This window comes from Microtus oregoni, unplaced genomic scaffold (genome assembly GCF_018167655.1).
Source record: "Microtus oregoni isolate MIOR12 unplaced genomic scaffold, Mior012 000011F_ref0000422, whole genome shotgun sequence".
NCBI classification, from domain to species: domain Eukaryota; kingdom Metazoa; phylum Chordata; class Mammalia; order Rodentia; family Cricetidae; genus Microtus; species Microtus oregoni.
Window position 1 is genome coordinate 16548404 of NW_024543070.1, and position 21708 is coordinate 16570111.

The following is a 21708-nucleotide window of genomic DNA, read 5'->3' on the forward strand; positions in this document are numbered from 1 at the left end:
TATGACTGTCAGAGGAAACCAAACAAAGATGTAATATGAGATGGCAGTCTTGTATGCATACCTAACTAGTAGCTTTGGCCTTTAAGAAGCACTAACTCAGAACCCACTACAAGCATGGTGGGAAAACCTTTGTGACTTCAAATTATAAGATGAATCCAGTATTTTCTCCTTACCCTTCCTTTTTCAAAGATTATATATAAAAGATCAGAGGAAAGTAGCCAGGTGGTGGTGACACCTTTAATCCTAGCACTCAGGAGGTAGAGACTAGCCTGGTCTACAGAGTGAGTTACAGAACAACCATACACAGAGAAAACTTGTCTCAAAAACCAAAACCTCCATACCCAAGACAAAACCAAAACAAAAAGAATTAGAGGAAGGGGCTAAACAGAGATGACTCAGCAGTTAAAAGCACTGGCTTCTCTTCTAGAGAACCCACATAGTGGTTCATATCAGTCACCACTGCACCCCATCCTGTAAGTAGTGCTCCACCACTGCACCCCGTCCTGTAGGTAGTGCTCCACCACTGCACCCCGTCCTGTAGGTAGTGCTCCACCACTGCACCCCATCCTGTAAGTAGTGCTCCACCACTGCACCCCGTCCTGTAGGTAGTGCTCCACCACTGCACCCCGTCCTGTAGGTAGTGCTCCACCACTGCACCCCATCCTGTAAGTAGTGCTCCACCACTGCACCCCGTCCTGTAGGTAGTGCTCCACCACTGCACCCCGTCCTGTAAGTAGTGCTCCACCACTGCACCCCGTCCTGTAGGTAGTGCTCCACCACTGCACCCCGTCCTGTAGGTAGTGCTCCACCACTGCACCCCGTCCTGTAAGTAGTGCTCCACCACTGCATCCCAACCCCAATCTTTTCTTTCCTGTAGGATCTCACAGTTCCCCCCCCCAAAGTGATAGAACTCAGTGAGATGAGTCTGAAGAACTCAGCAAGTCTCTTTCATTCCACAAACACACAAGTAGTTTTCACGTCTTTTTAGGGGAGTCAAAAAGCCTGACTTTGTTAGGTAAGTCTAAGACGCTAACTATGAGAAATAAACACAAGAAAGGGAGCTCGCAGTGAAGTCAGTAAAGAGGGATAACAATGAGTGGTTTCATGCTTAAAGGATGAAGTAACTTTTTTTGGTTGTGTGGTTGTTGTTTTTTGTTTTTGTTTTTGAGACAGGGCTTCTCTGTATAACAGATCACTGGCTGTCCTGGACTTCCTCTGTAGACCAGGTGGCCTCGAACAGATCTACCTGCCTCTGCCTCCAGAGTGCTGGGATTAAAGGCTTGTGCCACTTACTACCTGGCAAATTACTATGTACTCTAAATTTAATGTTTGCCAATGTAAACCAAAATTAGAAAGAATGGTGGTTCAGATTTATAATCCAGCCTGCAGGAGACTGAGACAGTTCTAGGCTGGCCTCTGACACACAGTATAATAACTTCCAGGCCAGCCTGGGATACATAGGGAGTCATGAATCAAGACCACCCTAGAAACTACAAAGCAAGACTCTGTCTCAAAAAAAGTGAAAATCAACAGGTAAATTTCAATCACTTTGAAAAAACTTTCCACTTACTCTGTTGTGAAGCTAACAGCACACACTCTCAGTACTGTGTGTAGGTTTCACTACACCGTACACCCGCAACCTTTTACATTTTTTTTCTGGAGCTCATTTTATATCACAGTTCACGTCATCTTCACTGATGAAAGGAAATAGAACTTTGAGCCATTTTAACTTGTTTGAAGAGGACTAACACGACCAGAAAACGTGCTGTATTGGCATGTAACTAAAGATAGTTGGGGCGTTCAGGAAGAGAGAAGCAAAAGATTCAATGGAACTCACCGGTGTTAGAGGTTCCGGGTGGGAAGTCGGCTCACTGGGATCACAAAGTGGAAACAAGGCCCCCGATGACTCAGGGCCAAGAAGGCCTTGTCCTGAACTCAATGGCTCACTGCATTTTAGAAAATTACATTCTGTCTTTCCGACATGTGCACCATACAGATTATAGGAATATGGCAAAGTACCTTCGCTGTAGTTGGGGGGAACCACAGGTCTAGATTCAGAACAAAGTCCAGGCTGAAAGCAGCCCCAGACAGAGGGGCTGGAGGAGTGTCGCAGTCGAAGCGCGATGGCTAGAATCACAGCCAGGAGGAAAAGCACAGAAATCAAGGCCAAGGCCACCACCAAGTAGAACTGCAGCTCGGCTTGAGGGTCAGGGGATAGTGGGCGGTCACTGAGGTCTGGCAGGGCCTCCTGCAGGCTGTCAGCAAATACTAGAAGCAGCGTGGCGGTGGCCGAGAGAGGCGGATGTCCACCATCGCGAACACCAACCAACAGACGCTGCCGCGCCGCGTCTTTATCTCCCAAGGCACGCGCTGTGCGCACCTCGCCAGTGCGCAGGCCCAGGCTGAAGAGTCCGGGATCGCTGGCCTGCAGCACGTGGTACGACAGCCAGGCATTGTGTCCCGAGTCTGCATCCACCGCCACCACTTTGGTGACCAGGTATCCGGGCTCGGCGGCGCGCGGTACCATGTCGAAAAGCGCAGAGCCATCGGGCTCGAGCGCGGGGTACAGCACGCGTGGCGCGTTGTCGTTGCGGTCGCCCACCAGTATGCGCATGCTCACGTTGGCGCTGAGCGCGGGCGAGCCCTGGTCGCGGGCCTGCAGTGTCAGCTGGAAGGAGCGGAGCTGCTCGTGGTCGAAGGCGCGCTGCGCGAACACCACTCCGCTCTGTGCATTCACGGTCACGTATGACCACAGCGATTTAGGTTCCAGGTCGCTGGCTATGATGGAGTAGGAAACATCGCCATTAGATCCCAAATCCGGGTCAGACGCGCTGACTTGAGCGATGGAGGCTCCAGGTGGGTTGTTCTCGGCTACATACACCAAGTAGGATGTCTGATGGAAAAGCGGAGTGTTGTCATTGACGTCACCAATGTGTAGGGTGATTTTTGTAGTGGAGGAGAGGGGTGGCTTGCCTCTATCAATGGCGGTGATGGTGACATTGTATTCTGGGGTAAGCTCTCTGTCTAAGGTTCTATCTGTTACTAATTTATACGAGTTTTTGGAAGATGAGGTGATTTTAAAGGGCACCTCACCGTCTAGTCCACAATTAACCTCCCCGTTTTCCCCGGAATCTCCGTCGTGGATTTTGATCAATGCAATTAGTGTACCCGGCGCTGCGTTTTCTGGAATTGTTTCGAGTAGAGAGTGAACTGTAATTTCTGGGCTGTTGTCATTTTCATCCTGAATGTTAATTTCAACTGTGCATTGAGCAACCAGGCCTCCGCCATCGCGCGCTTCCACCACTATAGAATAGTCTTTGATTTCTTCAAAATCTAGTGTCCTCAGGGTTGTAATTTCTCCACTCTTTGAATTTAGACTGAACACTTTCCCAGCTCTGTAGAAGGAATAAGTAATCTCTGAATTCACGCCCTCATCCTTGTCGGTAGCTGTCACCTGTAGCACAGTTGTGCCTGGGGGCACGTTTTCCGGAAGGCGAACTCTGTACACTTCCTGGTCGAACACCGGAGGATTATCGTTGGCATCAGTTACCTGGATCCGCAGCTCAGTGGTGCCACTTAGGGGAGGATTCCCGCCGTCTAAAGCAGTCAGGACTAATCGGTAGAAATTCTGCTGCTCACGGTCTAAAGTGTTCTCCAATACCAATTCTGGGTATTTACGACCATCTTGTTTTTCTTTATTCACTAGTGAGAAACTAGGGCTAAGAGAGAGTTTATAATTCTGTAGCGAGTTTAAGGCAATATCCGCATCTTCTGCTACCTCTAATATAAATCGGGTGCCCGGTTGTGCAGACTCACTTATTTGCAGCTCCGAAAAAGTGTGCGTGAATTTTGGCATGTGGTCATTAATGTCCTCAAGATCCACGCTCACATGATAAAAGTTCAACGGATTTTCAGCAACAGCCTCAAATTCCAGAACACACAATGGCTTTTTCCCGCAAATCTGCTCCCTGTCCAGCCTGCTGCTCACTAGCAACTCTCCGCTGGTTGCGCTCACACTGAAGTAAGGCTTCTTGGAACTGACACGCAGCTTTCGCGTCGGTAGTTCCTGGACACTGAAGCCCAGGTCCTTGGCGAGGTTCCCCACTACCGAGCCGGTGGGCATTTCCTCGGGGATCTTGTAGCGGATCTGCTCAGAGAGCGCGGTGCAGAACAAAGGCAGCAGGAAAGGAAGGAGCATTGGCCGCCTCTGTACCCGGCGCCTTTCGGCAGCGCCCTCCCACATTCTTCTTGTTCCCGTTTGCTCGCTCACCAACCTGGAGACGCCGGGTTACGAGGAAGCTCCGTGCTGCGGATATTCTTGGCTCCAAATGGACTTTAATGCCAGTTCTAGTTCACGAAACGATTCTTCTTTTGCTTGGAAGAAGCGGTATAAAGGATAAGGCGGAGAAAGGGCTCTTCGGAAAGCTCTCTGCGGCTGCGCAAGATATGGAGCTCCAGGCTCTCCAGACTGGCCAACAGCGGCGCCCAGAGTCAACAGTAGGAAACTGCAGCCTCTGCTGTTTTGAAGTTTTTTTTCTTTTTTCAACTAATAATACAATTGTTCCTAACTAAATAAGTCATATTTTAATGTTCAAATATTGAGCAACAGATGTTAAACACCTCGTTCATATTTCTTTTTATTCTTTCAATATTGTTGGAAGTACCACATGGTTTTTATACAAACCTACATATGTTGGTCCATTCTTTGGTCACTGCATTCACTGTGCTTTTACCTAAAGCAAAGCGTTACCCTTTTGAGTGAGAATTTAATAACTAATGTGACATTAGTCTTACACTCAGAGTCTATTATCTTATTATTGTCACAAATTTATTTCTTGCTGGCTGTTGTGTTGAAACTACTCTCACTCCTCTTTTGTTTATTTCTATAATTCTTTCAATATTTCTAAGTAATCAATGCTGTTTCATAATGTTTGGAAATATCAGTACTGTTGCTAATTATTATTATTAATTTTATGGTTGGGCAGATCTGTCCCCTACCTCAGATGTCCTTTCTTCCTGGAAATGTCAATATTCTCTTTATAAAAACAAAGAGAATCTTCATTACTTCTTTAGGAGATATTCATTTGAGAAGACAGTCTTAGTGATGTAGCCCAGATATAGTACAGCCTGCTAAGTTCCTCCTTTTCTTATTTCCAAATTATATAGTTTCTATCCTACTTTTTATATTACATTAATTTATTCTAAAAATTACTGGGGAAATTATTAGCTATTTGCAACACAATATTTTACTTGTGTTGCAAATATTATTTGCAAAATATTGCAAAAATTATTCCTTTAGCCGGGCGGTGGTGGCGCACACCTTTAATCCCAGCACTCGGGAGGCAGAGGCAGGCGGATCTCTGTGAGTTCGAGGCCAGCCTAGTCTATAAGAGCTAGTTCCAGGACAGGAATCAAAAAAGCTACAGAGAAACCCTGTCTCGAAAAATAAAAAAAAAATTATTCCTTTATCCATGCACTATACTATTATAATGTAATGACTTTGAAATTGGAGAAATTGAACTCATAGTAGGCCCAACACATAAAGTTACTGAATATAATGATATTTGGTTTAACTTTATATCCTATTAATTAATTAGTTTTTTAAGTGATGGAAATCAAAGCAATACTTTGCACACACTAGACAAGAGACAACTTTCTTTACCCCTAACAAAATAACAAAGTGCTAATTATGTAGTTGTCTCATCAAATGAATGTGTGCCCAGATGTTATAGAAAGCATGAAGTTAATTTCTACTCCAGTGTATATATAACATAGGCTGGAACACTGCACCGTCCTTGGGAAAGATCCTTTTCAACAATCACAAAGGCTTTATCTTGTCTTCCATTTTTGACTGGTGACAAACTAGGAGTTAGCTTTATTCAAATGCTACAAGAAGGAACACAGTTAATGTGTATAGTTTAGTTGAAATGTTTTTTTTTCTCTGAAATTGGTAACTTATTTGGAATTTGTTTATCATCTCACCATTTCAGATGGATGTGGAGCCTAAAATGCTCAGGTAAGTCAGTCTGCTGAAACAGATTCTTCAGTATCTTATGAACATTTCTTCTTTTCCTTCCTTTCTTAATTTTGTTTTATCAAGACAGCATTTCTTTGTGTAGCAGGCCTGGCTGTCCTGTAACTTGTCTTGTAGACCAGGCTGGTCTCAGACTCACAGAGATCCACCTACTTTTGCCTCATGAGTGTTGGATTAAACGCATGTGCCACCCCCTCCCCTGCCGAAAGTTTAAGTTTAGATTTTGTTACTTTTCCTTTGGAGGGAGATTAATCACTAGTTGAGGGTTTAGATTCCATATTTCCATTGGTACAGACCCGGAAAGGTTTATATACACGTCCACTCAACATTCATGCACAGGTTTCACCCCTGCCAAGTTCTGTATTGTAAAATGTGCATGTGGTTTGAGTTTGATGAACGCTGATGAAGAAAGCAGGCCTCAAAAGATGCTTAAAGTCGAGAAATCTTGCAGCGCCTACTTGCAGACTAATATAATGGTGACATATTTGATGATTACTGAGGTAACGACTAAGGATCTGGACACACCAATTACTTTTCTGTAGTACTAACTTAGAACAAACACGTGCACAAGTAGAAAACTGTGTGTGGTAGATGATTAGTGAAAGGGCAAAGGGATGTTTAAAGGTTGAACAACGTCTTGTCTAAGCTTTTGGCATGGGTCTTTTTGGTGTTTTCAGACAGAGTCTCACATAACCCAGGCTAACCTTGAACTTAATAAAATACTGGAGGATGAACTTGAACTTTTGATCCTCCTGCCATCACCAACCCTACCCGTGGGCTAGGATTACAAGCATGTGCTACCCTGCGCAGTCTGTGTGATGCTGTGGATCAAACTCAGGGTTTGGGGAAGCTAGGCAAGCACTCTGATAACTAACACAACTCCCTTGAAAACAATCTTTTCAGCACTTAAGTGTTCAGTTTGACATTGCCATCATTTAAATGCACACACAAGTCTTAGCATATCTCAAAATTGCTATGAGAGCCAGAGAAGCGAACTTACCAGAGCACACGCGCCTTCGTCCTTACTCTCATGGAAATCTATGGATGCTAGTAAGGAATCAGTTTTCTCACTGCTTTCTTGGTTAATGAGCATGTCTGCATAGTTGGGCTGAGGAAAGATAATGTGGCTTGTCTGGGAGCCTGAAGTGAGGGAGACTTCATGAGAATAGGTTTGCAGAAAAGCTTGTACCCCGTCGATGCCCACAAAATGTGAGGGAGGTGCAGGGGGCAATCCACCTCTGGAACTCTGGAACTGGCGAGACTTCTGCCAGCGTTGAAGCCTGAGTGCTAGGAGGACAATGACAAAGACAAGGAAGACGCAGGAGACAACAGCCACTGCCACCACCAAGTGGAGGGTGAGATCAGAATCCTCTGGGGCCCCAGAGGTCCTAATGCTGCTCAAGTCAGCCAACACTTCAGGGATACTGTTAGCCACGGCCACAGTGAGCGTTACAGTGGCGGAGAGAGGAGGCTGGCCGTGGTCCTGCACTGCCATCACCAGGTTCTGTTTGAGAGCATCTCTATCCAGCAGGACCCGGGCAGTGCGCACCTCCCCCGTGTGCAGCCCCACGGAGAAGAGCCCAGGTTCACTGGCCTTGAGCAGGCGGTAGGACAGCCAGGCGTTCTGTCCCGAGTCTCTGTCCACCGCCACCACCTTGGTCACAAGGTATCCAGGCTCTGCAGAGCGGGGTGCTAGTTCCACACCAGTTGCGCCATCTGTGGGGAGACCCGGGTATAGAATCTCAGGAGCATTGTCATTCTGGTCCAATACAAACAAGCGCAATGACACGTTGCTGCTGAGTGGTGGGTTTCCGCTGTCACTGGCAATAACCCAAAACTGCAAGTCTTGAATCTTCTCAAAGTCAAAAGATTGCAGTGCATACAGGATGCCAGTGTCTGAGTTGATGGAGATGTAAGAGGCCAGAGGTGCTCCCTGTATGGTGTCCTCAGATACAGAGTAAGTGACCTGCGCATTTTCCTGGCTGTCAGGGTCGTGTGCAGTCAAGGAGAAGATGGAGGCACCTCTCAGATTATTCTCTGGGATGTAGGCCGTGTAGGATGTATGGGGAAAACGAGGAGGGTTGTCATTAGTGTCTGCCACAATCAGGGCAATGTAAGTTTCAGTAGACAGAGGTGGGGCTCCTAGATCTGAAGCTATCACCGTGATATTGTAGACAGAGACCTTTTCTCGGTCCAGATACTTCCATGTCACCAATCTATAATAATTATCTATTGACTTTTCTAATTTAAAAGGTAAGTTCTCGTGTGTGGAACAGACAACTTGACCGTTCTTTCCAGAGTCTCGGTCATGCACATTCAAGAAGGCAATTACTGTACCAGGAAGAGAATTTTCCAGCACTGGGTTAAACAAGGATGTAATGGTCACTTCCGGCCGATTGTCGTTTACATCTTCTACCATAATTATCACTTTGCTTCTCCCCAGAAGCGCACCCACATCTTCGGCCTGTATTTCCATTTCATATAATGAACATTCTTCATAGTCCAGAGTTTTCGCTACTGATATTTCTCCGGTGATTTCATGAAGATGGAATAACAGGGACTGTTTGTCATTAATTTTCTGGAATTTATATGTCACTTTCCCATTGGCACCCTCATCCGGGTCGCTAGCTCTCACTGTAAGCAGCAAGGTGCCCGGGGTCACGTTCTCAAGGACTTTCACGCGGTAAAGCGGTTGGTCGAAAACAGGGGCATTGTCGTTTGTATCCAACACTGTGATCTGGATGAGCGCTGTGCTGGAGCGGCGCGGGTCGCCGCCATCGGAGGCGGTGAGGACCAGGTGGTGAATGGGCTCTTCCTCTCGGTCCAGGGTGCGCTCCAGCACCAGCTCTGGGTTTATAGCCCCTTGGTCTCCTCTTTGCATATCCAGAGAGAAGTGTTGGTTGGGGCTGAGTTGGTAACTCTGGAGGGAGTTTAGGCCCACATCTGGATCAACTGCTTTTGGGAGTGGGTACCGTGCTCCGGGGGCAGCGATTTCATTAATTTTCACTTCCAGATCTTCAACATGGAACTTCGGATTATTATCATTAATATCAGTTATTTCGATTTCTACCCCAAAGAGTTTTCCTTTGTCCTCAACTAGGATGTTAATATTTACAAGACAGGGCTCGCTCTGGGCGCACAGCTCCTCCCTATCTATTCTGCCCGCGGTGACCAGGCTGCCGCTCCGCGGGTTTAGAGAAAAAAGCTGCGACCTACCTCTGGAGACGATGCGGACCCCGCGCTCCGCCAGCTCGCGGGGCTCCAGCCCCAGGTCCTTGGAGACGTTACCCACGACCGTGCCTTTTTCTGTCTCTTCTGGAACCGAGTAGCGAATCTGTCCTACCGCGATCTGGCACAGCGTCCCCATCAGCGTACACAATAGGACCAGCCCGCTTTGCCGGTGTTGATTTTTGGAAGCAGCCATTGTTCATTCGTACAAGAATCCTCCCAGTCTTCACTGGGCGTAGGCGGTTGGGTTTTTGGTAGCGGTGATGGGAACAGTAATCTTACGGAAAGCTGGAGAGCCACAAACCTAGGGACGGAATTTCACCGCAGTTCCGCAGTTGGACTCTGGAATCTGCCAGTCTGATTTTGTCAGCGTTGAGAATCTGATGGCTTTTCGGGTGCATTTCTCTCCCAGCAGGTGAACAGCGGCGCTTAGAGTCCTAAAGTGTTACTGCACTCAGACGCAGTTTCTTAAGCTTTTATTAGGCGCTTTTCATTACTTTAATTTTAAATTTGTTCCTAAATATTTATTTCAGAAGAAAGTGCAAACGTGTGTGTGATAAAGTGTGATTATGTTAATTATTTGGTCTGTGGATTAACATTGCATCAAATGGCGGTTTACATTCACTCCCAAAAGAAAACAGGGTAGTTTTATTTCCCGATGTTTCCCAGCTTTGTGAGAAACTTTTCAATACATACGGTTTAATTAAGAACCCTAATTTAAAACTAGAACAGATCCTTTAAAGATGATTATTTGAAGATTGTTTTTGCTGGTTTAAACCAACCGTTGTAGTAGCTTTCCACAGAGTTGATGCTTTTACAATTCCTTTCTAAATGTTATTTAATTACCGATAAGTTTTTATATTAAGGTTGTGAAATTTTAACAGGACAAATACTTTACAATTCAAGTTGTTTTTTTTTAAATCAGAGATTATACTGGTTTGTTATTTTATTTAAATCATGGTTTTCTTCCTAGTTAATAGATACTTGAAAGGAACAGATAAAGACACAAAAGCAAAGCTCTATGGCTAGTTTTCTGAGACAGGGTCTAACTATGAGTCCTCGAACTAGCTCTGCAGACCAGGTCTCCAACTCTCAGAGCTCCATCTATGTGCCTCCAGGTGCTGGGATTAAAAGTGTGTACCACCAAGCCTGGCAATAGTTACATTTTAAATGAGATGACTGTTTAAGGGACACACACACACACACACACACACACACACGGTTAGCTCCACTACTACAGCTTTCACCCACAGAACAACAAAGAGTGAGGAACGCATAACTATCACAAGAAGCCAAACAGTAAATGCCACTACAAAAATGCTTTCCATCGGTAGTTTGAAGTGGTCAGTAACTGAAGCAGGTGCTATAGACTGCCCAGCAGGAGTGACACAATGTACTATGACTTTTTGTATATATTATTTTTTATATGCACATCAGATTTGAAAGTTTTGCTAAAATTTTGAAAAACTTCAAGATTACTTTTCTCCTAGAGATAGTCTAAATTTGTAGAAGGCCTCTACATATTTTGGTGTAGGAGAACAATGAAAAGACAGAGAATTTTCTGCTAGAGTTCATCCAGATGGCTCAGCAGACAGAAGCACTTGCCTTCCAAACCTTGTGACATGAGTTTTATCCTTGGAAACCATATAAAAGGTAGAAGGAAAGAATGAAATCTACAACGTTGTCCTCTGACCCGCATGTCTACCCCATATTATTTACAAGCAATACTAGTAATAATTTTTAAAATTACATGTTGGAATGTGTCAGGGAGAAACAGAGCGAAAGCATTGTTCATCTCGTCTCCAATGGGGGAGCCTACTGAATGAGCTTCAGTACAAAGAAACTCAAAAACCTCCACTTCCAGCAATAACAGACTGCTTTTGACCTTCTGGGTTTTGGGCTGTTCGTTTAGAAAGGGTCTCACATAGTCCTGGCTAGCCCTGCCTTCATTTACCAAATTCTGGCATTGTATATAATATAGTATTAAACCTTTTGATCTTCTGATGAATACTAAACCTTTTGCTAAGTAACTGTCCACACATAACATATTGCACAAAATTATGTCCAAGGGGACATGGACATAAAGCTAAGCTTAAGAGATCTTATTTTGGGAGTCTTTGGTGGGAAAGGAATTAATCACATGAAGCAAACAGATTATAGAAACTATAACAGATGCATCAGTAGAAAATACTTTTTTTCTTTAAGGATCATTTCAGTGACTTTTTGTGTGTATGGAATTTTCTTTGCATGAAAGTCTGTACCACTTTCATGTCTTTCATCTTGGAGACCAGAAGAGGGCGTCATATCTCATGAAACTGGACTTACAGACAGTTGTGAAGCAACATATGGGTTCTGGGATTTGAACCTAGGTCCTCTGAAAGAGCAGCCAGTGTTCTTAACTGCTGAACCTCAATGACTTTTGTTCGTTTGTTTTGGTTTTTCTAGACAGAGTTTCTCTGTGTAGCCCTGGCAGTACTGTAACTCTCGGTTGGCCTCAAACCCAGAGATCCACCGGCCTCTACTTCCCAAGTGCTGGGATTAAAGACATGAGCCACCACACCCAGCTCCATGACTGCTTTTATAATTACAGTATGTTTAAGCTACAACAAGTATTCATCTTATATTGTATTAAGCAACAGGAAGAAAATTCATGGAGAACTCTCACTAAATTCTAGGGAGAGTCAGTAAATTTTCACATTGTAGGTAAGACCACTTTCTGATCATTTGAGTTTGGTAAGCCATACCTATAAGGCACAGAAGTGCTCATACTTTATTCTTTGAAGAATTAGATGATCACTGTTCAGGATTATTTATCTATTAAATGTATTTGGTTTTGTTGGCATGTGTGTCTGTGCCCTGTGTGTGCCTGGTACCCTCAGAGGCCAGAAGAGGGAGTCCGATCCCTTGGGACTGCAGTTACAGAAAATTGTCAGCTGCGATACACCCGCCATGCAGCCAATGCTCTTAACTGCTGAGTCTCTCTCCAGCCCCCACGAGCACTTTTTAACCCACTAAACTTTTCATGGTGGTCTTAGGGACTGAGTCAGCACACTAGGCAGGTGCTCTAACACTGAACCACACCACCAACTCTTCACCAGCATTGCCTTAAGAACTGGTTCTATCTGAAAAGTATATATTTCCTGAGAATATGGCCAAGTAAGTAGAAAAGAGTATATTATACTCGCAGGAAACTCACCTGATGGGACGTTGACTCACTGGAATTACAAAGTGGAAACAAGGCTCCCGCTGAATCTCCAAAAAGTATATCTTGTCCTGAATTCAACTGATCATTACATGTTAGGGAATTAAACTCTGCCTTCCCCGTGGGAGCAGCACACAGGTTGTAGGAATACGACAAAGTCCCCTCGCTGTAGTTGGGGGGAACCACAACTTCTGACTGAAAGCAGCCCCAGACAGAGGAGCTGGAAGAGTGTCGCAGTCGAAGCGCGATGGCTAGAATCACAGCCAGGAGGAAAAGCACAGAAATCAAGGTCAAGGCCACCACTAAGTAGAACTGCAGCTCGGCTTGAGGGTCAGGGGGCAGTGGGTCATCTCTGAGGTCTGGCAGGGCCTCCTGCAGGCTGTCAGCGAAGATCAGGTGGAGCGTTGCTGTAGCCGAGAGTGGTGGCTGTCCACCATCACGCACAGCGACCAGAAGGCGCTGTCGCGCAGAGTCTCTGTCACCCAAGGCACGCGCTGTGCGCACCTCGCCAGTGCGCAGGCCCAGGCTGAAGAGTCCGGGATCGCTGGCCTGCAGCACGTGGTACGACAACCAGGCATTGTGTCCGGAATCGGCATCCACCGCCACCACTTTGGTGATCAGATATCCGGGCTCGGCAGCACGAGGTACCATGTCAAAGAGCGCAGAGCCGTCGAGCTCCAGCGTGGGGTACAGCACGCGTGGCGCGTTGTCGTTGCGGTCGCCCACCAGTATGCGCATGCTCACGTTGGCGCTGAGCGCGGGCGAGCCCTGGTCGCGGGCCTGCAGTGTCAGCTGGAAGGAGCGGAGCTGCTCGTGGTCGAAGGCGCGCTGCGCGAACACCACTCCGCTCTGTGCGTTCACGGTCACATATGACCACAGCGATTTAGGTTCCAGGTCGCTGGCTATGATGGAGTAGGAAACATCGCCATTGGGCCCTAAATCCGGGTCAGAGGCGCTAACTTGAGCGATGGAGGCTCCAGGTGGATTGTTCTCTGCTACATGGACCAGGTATGAAACCTTTGTGAAAACTGGAGCGTTATCGTTCACGTCCCCAATGTGCAAGATGACACTAGAGCTGGAAGAGAGGGGCGGCTCACCCTTGTCGGTGGCTCTGATAGTAATGTTGTATTCTGGGTTCTGCTCGCGGTCTAGAACCCCGTCTGTCACTAATTTATATGTGTTTCTTGAGGAAGTGAGTATTTTAAATGGAACACCTCCTTCTAGTTTGCAGATAACTTCTCCATTGCGTCCAGAATCTTTGTCTTGGGTTTTAAGCAGAGCGATGTGTGTTCCTGGCTCAGCGTCCTCCATTACGAGATCCGGCAGAGACTGGAACAACACTTCGGGGACATGGTCGTTTTCATCCAGGACTTCTATCTCCACAGTACATTGTGCAATCATTCCCCCACCATCCCTTGCTTCCAAAACAAGGGAATATTCTTTGACTTCTTCGAAGTCTAATGTATCCAGAGTAGTAATTTCCCCGGTATTAGAATCCAGGTTAAATTGTGTGATCTGGCCAGCTTCGCTAAAAGAATACGTGATCTGGGAATAGACACCCTCGTCCTGATCGGTGGCAGCCACCCTAAGCACGGTGGTTCCCGGGTGCACGTTTTCTGGCAGGCTCACCCTGTATATATCTTGGCTGAACACTGGAGGGTTATCATTGGCATCAGTCACTAGGACTTGTATCTGTGCAGTGCTGTTGAGGGGTGGACGCCCAAAGTCCAAAGCAGTCAAGGTCAAGTGGTAGGATTTCTGCTTTTCCCGGTCTAGAGGTGTCTTCAGTACCATTTCAGGGTATTTACTACCGTCTGACTTCTCTTTATTCACAAGTGAAAAATGATCGCTGGGACTCAGCTGGTAATTCTGCAGAGAATTGGTTCCAATGTCTGCATCATAGGCGGATCCTAAGATAAATCGTGTCCCTGGTTTTGTGGACTCACTTATTTGCAATTCAAAGGATGTGTGCGTGAATTTTGGCATGTGGTCATTAATGTCCTCAAGATCCACGCTCACGTGATAAAAGTTCAACGGATTTTCAGCAACAGCCTCAAATTCCAGAACACACAACGGCTTCTTCCCGCAAATCTGCTCCCTGTCCAGCCTGCTGCTCACTAGCAACTCCCCGCTGGTTGCGCTCACACTGAAGTAAGGCTTCTCGGAACTGATACGCAGCTTTCGCGTCGGTAGTTCCTGGACACTGAAGCCCAGGTCCTTGGCGAGGTTCCCCACTACCGAGCCGGTGGGCATTTCCTCGGGGATCTTGTAGCGGATCTGCTCAGAGAGCGCAGTGCAGAACAAAGGCAGCAGGAAAGGAAGGAGCATTGGCCGCCTCTGTACCCGGCGCCTTTCGGCAGCGCCCTCCCACATTCTTCTTGTTCCCGTTTGCTCGCTCACCAACCTGGAGACGCCGGGTTACGAGGAAGCTCCGTGCTGCGGATATTCCTGGCTCCAAATGGTCTTTGATGCCAGTTCTAGTTCACGAATCGATTCTTCTTTTGCTTGGAAGAAGCGGTATAAAGGATAAGGCGGAGAAAGGGCTCTTCGGAAAGCTCTCTGCGGCTGCGCGAGAAGTGGCGCTTCAGGCTCTCCAGACTGGCCAACAGCGGCACCCAAAGTCCACAGTAGGAAACTGCAGCCTCTGTTGTTAGGCGTTTTTTAGTAATTTCCATACATTAAATAACGTTCAACATCTATTATCAGAAATGCTTTTTAGCAAAAATTTCCAGGATTATGTCTCTACAGGCATAATATCTGTTGATATAAGTGTGCTTAAATCTTTAATACTCCACTAGTGAGCCAAACATGACTGGAACAAGTCTTGGCCTAAATAATCTCAGGGAGCAATAACATTGCATATTTATTGAGCAGCAATATGGTGGTATAAATTTCCTTCTTTTTTTAATCCCAAATGTTTTATCTACTTTTTTAGGCATATCCAGTCTGATTTACTTTATACTTCATTTTCTGAGAGGGTCAGTCTTTTCTTCTTCTTCTTCTTCTTCTTCTTCTTCTTCTTCTTCTTCTTCTTCTTCCTCTTCTTCCTCTTCCTTTTCTTCTTCCTCTTCCTCCTTCCTCCTCCTCTTCCTCCTTCCTCCTCCTCTTCCTTCTTCTGCTTCCTTTATTATTCCCCTCCCTTTTCTTCTTTTGAGACAGGGTCTATCTACATAGAGTGGCTGTCCTGGAAGTATGTCCACCAGGTTGATGTTGAATTACAGAGATTCACCTGCTTCTGCCAATCAAATGCTGGGATTAAAGGTGTGCACCACCATGTCTGGATGAAATTTTTTTTGATCCAGGTGCAATTCATACTCATCATTCAACTCATTTAATTTTGCAAAAATACTTTGAACAATTGCCTCACAGTACTGTTATGTGATTCTCACTTCCACTACCTCCGGTAAAGAAATGATACAGGCTGAACTGTTAGGCACCCCATTTCCCATTACAGTTATTCTCACTATAAACCATAACATCAACACTCAAATCACCGAGGGAACAATGGTTTACTTTGTGGTGCTCAGGAACTAAAGACTATAGAACTCCAGTACTGGTCCCTTCTTATGCACTTGCTTTATATTTCAAGATAACTTCAGAATTGAGGGGAAACCTCCCTGGAGAGCATGCTTTCAATAGCTCCCCGAGTTTAGTGATGACTTCTTCTCTTTGTTTAGAAATGTATTTGAGAATCTAATACATGTTGATTATATCTGGAAACCCTATTTACAACAGTATGCCTTTCTTCACAAAATGTAATATTGTAATATTCTCACTAACTGGTCACACAACAGAACACCACAGAAGTGAAATATTCTCTTATGCTACTAAGTGCTTGCTCATATGGAAAATACCAAAACATACAGCACTGCAATAAAAACATTCCGTGAAAGAATATGGAAGTAGTCAGTCCCCAAACTTAGTAATTTCTAGTCTTTTGTCCCCCAGCAGAGCAGATAAATGAAAGTGAATATGGCGTGGGGTTTGAGAGCATGAGAGGGTTATTTCATAGGACCAGCTTTCCCAGTGTCCCCACAGACACTTCAGCTGGAGAGCCACCAAAAGAATACATTAGTGTGTGAAGAATGCAGTTGTTTATTTCTCCAAAAGAGTTACGACACTTGAAAAGATACTGGGGGTTGAGAATGAAGAAGAAGCTGGCCTAGAGGTCTTGTTTCTGTCTCCCGAAGGTTGCAATCAAGCAGAACCACCACGCCTACCTTGAAATGCCACCTTCTTTGACAAATTTAATCTATTTTGACCAATTAAATTTTTTTGGATTTTTGAGATAGTTTCTCCTTGTAGCCATGGCTAACTTGGAACTCGCTCTGTAGTCCAGGCTGGCCTCAAACTCACAGAGATTTGCCTGCCTCTGCCTCCTGAGTGCTGGCGTTAAAGGTGTGTGACCACTGCCCAGCATGACCAATTAATTTTATTGTGTTATTAGATACCATGTCTATTTTATACAGATGTTAGTGGTGCTTGCCACATTTTATTCTTTTATGTGAACTGTGTGTGCATGTGTGTGTGTGGTGTGTGTGCATGTGTGTGTGTGTATGGTGTGTGTGTGTGGTGTGTGTGTGGTGTGTGTATGTGTGGTGTGTGTATGTGTGGTGTGTGTGTGGTGTGTGTGTGGTGTGTGTGTGGTGTGTGTATGTGTGGTGTGTATGTGGTGTGTGTGAAGTGTGTGTGTGTATGTGTGGTGTGTGTGTGGTGTGTGTGAAGTGTGTGTGTGTGTGTGTGTGTGTGTGTGGGTGTGTGTATGAAGGACAGAGGTGAATGTCAGGTATTGTTCCTCAGGAGCCTTCTAACATATTTTTTGAGTCAGGGTCTCTCACTGGGACCTGGGCTTCACCAGTTGGTTTAGGCTGGCGGGACTAATCCCAGAGATCTGCCTGTCTCTGCCTCCCCAGCACTGGGATCAGAAGTGCACCACCATGCCTGTATCTTCTGCATGACACCATGTCTATTTTATACAGATGTTAGTGGTGAATACTTGAGAATTGAACTCGGGTATTCATGCTTGTGCAGGAAGCTTTTTACTGGATAAGGTATCTTCCCAGCTGGACACATTTCATCTTGAAGCATCTGTCTAATATTCTGTGAGATGAGTATGCTCTACATAGTTGAGCAAGTAATCATGCTTTTTAAGGTCACTGAGTTGAATTACACGGAGATAGAAGCAAAGCAGAGAAATGCTTTAGGTTGAAAAGACCATTAACACTTTTTTTTTTATAGAATTGAATTCTAAGAAGAATCCCAAGAAGGTAGCCAGAGAGAAAGACTCAACAATTCATTTCATTTAGATAATATTTGAGTTAAGAACACTAGGGGGAAAGTAGGTAGACGGCACAGAAACATGTTAGTTTACTTAGGCACATTCGTATACACAGGGTTTAATTAAAAGAGATCACAACCTATGTGCTTCTTGCTAAAGTACAACTACTGAAATAAAATGGTAACCTTTTCTGATATATTTTAATGGTTTTTATCTACATTTTTCAAGTGTTTGTCTTTGAAAAATGATAGAGACAGTTGATGCAAAATTTAATTCTTGTGGAAATAAAGATAAAGGCAGATGGGCCTTAGGAGATGACTCATGGATAAATTGCTAGACTTGAAAGTGTGCGAATCACAGTTTGGATCCCCAGAACCCACATAAGTGCCAGGTAGTCGCGGTGGCCCACGTGTGATCCCAGAGCACAAGAGATGGGGGACAGGAAATCTCAGAGCAAGCTGACTAGCCACATTAGTCAAATTGCCCAGTTCTGGGTTTAAATAAGAGACCCTCCCTCTATAGACAGGGTGGAAAGCAATAGAAGATGACACCTGATGTCACGAGAATACTGCATACACACAGGCCCACAGAAAAATCAAAGACATGAACTCACCTGCACACTTGGAGCTTCTCCCTTACATTCCTGAAAATCTATGGATGTTAACAAAGAATCACTTTTCTCACAGCTGGCTTGGCTGATAAGAGTATCCACGTAGTTGGGCTGAGGGAAGATAATGTGGCTCTTTCGAGAGTCTGAGGTGAGTGAAACCTCATGGGAATATGTTTGCAGGAAAGCCTGAACCCCATCCAAACCTACAAAGTGTGAGGCGGGCACATCTTCCAGCCCACCACCTGAAGCCGGCAGCCTGTGTGACTTGTGCCAACGCCACAGTCTGAGAGCCAATAGCACCGTGACAAAGACAAGGAAAACACAGGAAACAGTGGCCACTGCCACCACCAGGTAGAGAGTGATGTCTGAATCATCAGGTTCACTAGGGGTCCTGATGCTGCCCAGGTCTGCCAAAACATCAGGAATGCTGTTGGCCACAGCCACGGTGAGCGTCACAGTGGCTGAGAGTGGGGGCTGGCCATGGTCCTGCACAGCTACCACAAGGCTCTGTTTAAGTGCATCTCTGTCCAGAAGGGCCCTTGCTGTGCGCACCTCACCTGTATGTAGCCCCACTGAGAAAAGCCCTGGCTCACTGGCTTTAAGCAGCCGATAGGACAGCCAAGCATTTGGGCCCGAGTCTTTATCCACAGCCACCACCTTGGTCACTAGGTATCCAGGTTCTGCAGAACGGGGAGCCAATTCCACCCCTGTGGAACCATCAGTGGGGAGAGCAGGGTACAGGATCTCAGGGGCATTGTCATTCTGGTCCAGCACAAAGAGGTTCAGTGACACATTACTGCTGAGAGGTGGGTCCCCACTGTCACGTGCAGTCACTCTTAGTTGTAGGTTCCGAAACTGCTCATAGTCGAAGGATCCAAGTGCATATAGGACACCAGTGTCAGAGTTGATGGAGATATAGGAAGACACTGGGGTCCCCTGGATGGTGTCCTCAGCTAAAGCATAGGTGACTTGGGCATTCTTGTCACTGTCAGGGTCTTGTGCCGTCACTGAGAAGATGGAGGCGCCTCTGGGATTGTTCTCAGGGATGTGGATGGTGTAAGAGGAAGCAGAGAAGGTGGGTGGGTTGTCATTGGTGTCTGACACATGAATGGATATGTGACATTCTGTGGACAGAGGAGGAATTCCGCCATCTGTGGCTTTCAGTGTGATGTTGTACATAGACATCTTTTCCCGGTCCAGGTTTTGGGCAGTGGCCAGCCTGTAATAATTATCAATCGATCGCTCTAATTTAAAAGGCAGCTTTTCTGAGAAGGAGCAGCTCACCTCACCATTCTTTCCTGAATCTTTGTCTTGGAGGTAGAAAAGAGCGACCACTGTCCCAGGCGGTGTATCTTCAGGGACTGGATTGCTCACAGACGTGACGGTCACTTCTGGGGCATTATCATTCACGTCTAAAATCGTGACCAGTACTTTTGTTTTGGTCAGACTACCAGCACCATCTTGAGCCTGAACTTCCAGTTCATAGAAGCTGGATTCTTCATAATCCAGACCTTTTAAAGTCGATAATTCTCCTGTGACAGAGCTCAGGTGGAATATTTGTAGAAGTTCTGGAGTTATTTTCCGGAAAGAATATGTCACTTCCCCATTGACTCCCTCATCCAAGTCGACAGCATTTACTGTGAGAAGTCTTGTGCCTACTGGCACGTTCTCAGGGACCGTCACTTGATAGCGGGGCAGAGAGAAGACTGGCGTGTGATCGTTCACATCCACCACTGTCACGCGGATGCTGGCGGTGCCAGATCGAGGTGGGTCTCCGCCATCATAGGCCGTGAGGACCAGGTGGTGAACCCCCTCTTCTTCCCGATCCAGAGCCTTCTCCAGCACCAGTTCCGGGTACTTAGTTCCATCATCTCCACTTTGCACAACCAGGGAGAAGTGGCGATTGGGACTGAGCTGGTATTTCTGGAGGGAGTTCGTGCCCACGTCTGAATCTGTAGCCTCAGTTAGTGGAAACCGCATCCCAGGAACTGCATTCTCCATGATTTTTACGTTTATTTCTTCCGTTAAGAATCTGGGGGCGTTGTCATTAACATCCATTATTTCCACCTCTATAGTGTAAAGATTCATTTTGTCTTCTATCAAAATGTTAAAGCTTATGAGACACTGCGGGCTCTGGGAGCACAGCTCCTCCCGGTCTATCCTCCCCGCGGTGACCAAGCTGCCGCTCCGCGAGTTCAGAGAGAAAAGCTGGGTCTTACCTTTGGAGATGATGCGGACTCCGCGTTCCGCCAGTTCCCGAGGCAGCAGTCCCAGGTCCTTGGTGATATTTCCCACAAAAGATCCTTTGTCTGTCTCTTCAAACACTGAGTAGTGAATCTTTTCTGCCCAGGCTTCCCAACCGGTCCCCAGAAGGATGGAGAGCAGCAGGAATCCTCTGTAGTCCGCGCCCCTCTGCCCAGTCGCCATTGCTGTCCTGTGGATTTTGCTCAGACCCTGAGAGGTCTCGGAATGTGCCTCAGGACCCGATTGTGTCCTCCTGGACCCCCAGGGTGCGAAAGAGAAGCAGGGAATCCAGCTGATTAAAGGGTTGAGCTTGGCGCAGCTCGGAGGAGGGCTAGTACCAGTCTGCCCTTTGTGCTGTAAACTCGGTGGTTCTGAGCGGCACCATCTTCTCCTGGTTGGTGAACAGCGGCACGCAGAGTCCTTTTTAAGTTACTGCACCATCTTGAAGCAAAATGAACTGATTTTACAGAAAGCTGTTTACTTCTTCAAAACTTCTCTTTATTTTTCTACACTCCGGACACTACGAATATACTTTAAAGATGTATTTTAAGGTATGGACTATTTGATAAATCCAAATGCTTTTAAAAACATCTCACGGAGCAACTTTGGAGTTACGTTCTTGGGCACCAATTCACATTTTAGTTAGAGAAAATTAAGCTTTTGTAGGCAAACATGTAAACGTTATTTAAGTCTGTATGGTAATTCTACACTGCAAATATATCTTTATAGACTGTGTTACCTTCTCTGTAGAATTTTCTGTTGATGAACCATTTGTTTGGAGCTCTGTTCAGTTTATTTCTCCCTAAAAATGTAGATATTTTACATCGGACTCTCTCTGCTGGTTTATTCTTTCCCCTTGACAACTGCCACTTCGATAGCTGTTTGATCAGACATGGATGATATATGCAGATGACAAAACAGCCAGGTGATCTTGTGGATTTGTTTCCATGAGGATTCAGAACTCAATACATGGTCAAACTCTCTGACAGCTTAGCTTGGTGCTAATTATTTGCATGGTAAGTAGATCTAAAGTTCCTTTAGTTCCTGATTTCCTGATGTTCCACAGTTAGTTGACCAGCTCCCGTGAATAAATGACTATGGTGAGAGTAGAA

General features: G+C 45.8%; 1 protein-coding gene across 14 annotated transcripts in view; it reads right to left on the bottom strand.

Moving 5' to 3' along the window:
* LOC121453419 (protocadherin gamma-C4) overlaps positions 1-21708 on the bottom strand; it is a 725389-nt gene that overhangs the window by 103950 nt on the left and 599731 nt on the right. Inside the window, exon 1 of one of the 14 annotated variants that reach the window (XM_041660187.1) lies at positions 18356-20889. The exons of 10 other annotated variants lie outside the window; for them this stretch is intronic. In XM_041660187.1, coding sequence (XP_041516121.1) covers positions 18356-20779 — 2424 coding nt within the window. In that variant the 5' untranslated portion in view covers positions 20780-20889. Of the gene's footprint in view, positions 1-1837; positions 4354-7034; positions 9500-12458; positions 14940-18355; positions 20890-21708 lie in introns of those variants that run through there. 3 more of the 14 variants (XM_041660201.1, XM_041660186.1, XM_041660199.1) reach the window with 3 other exon arrangements.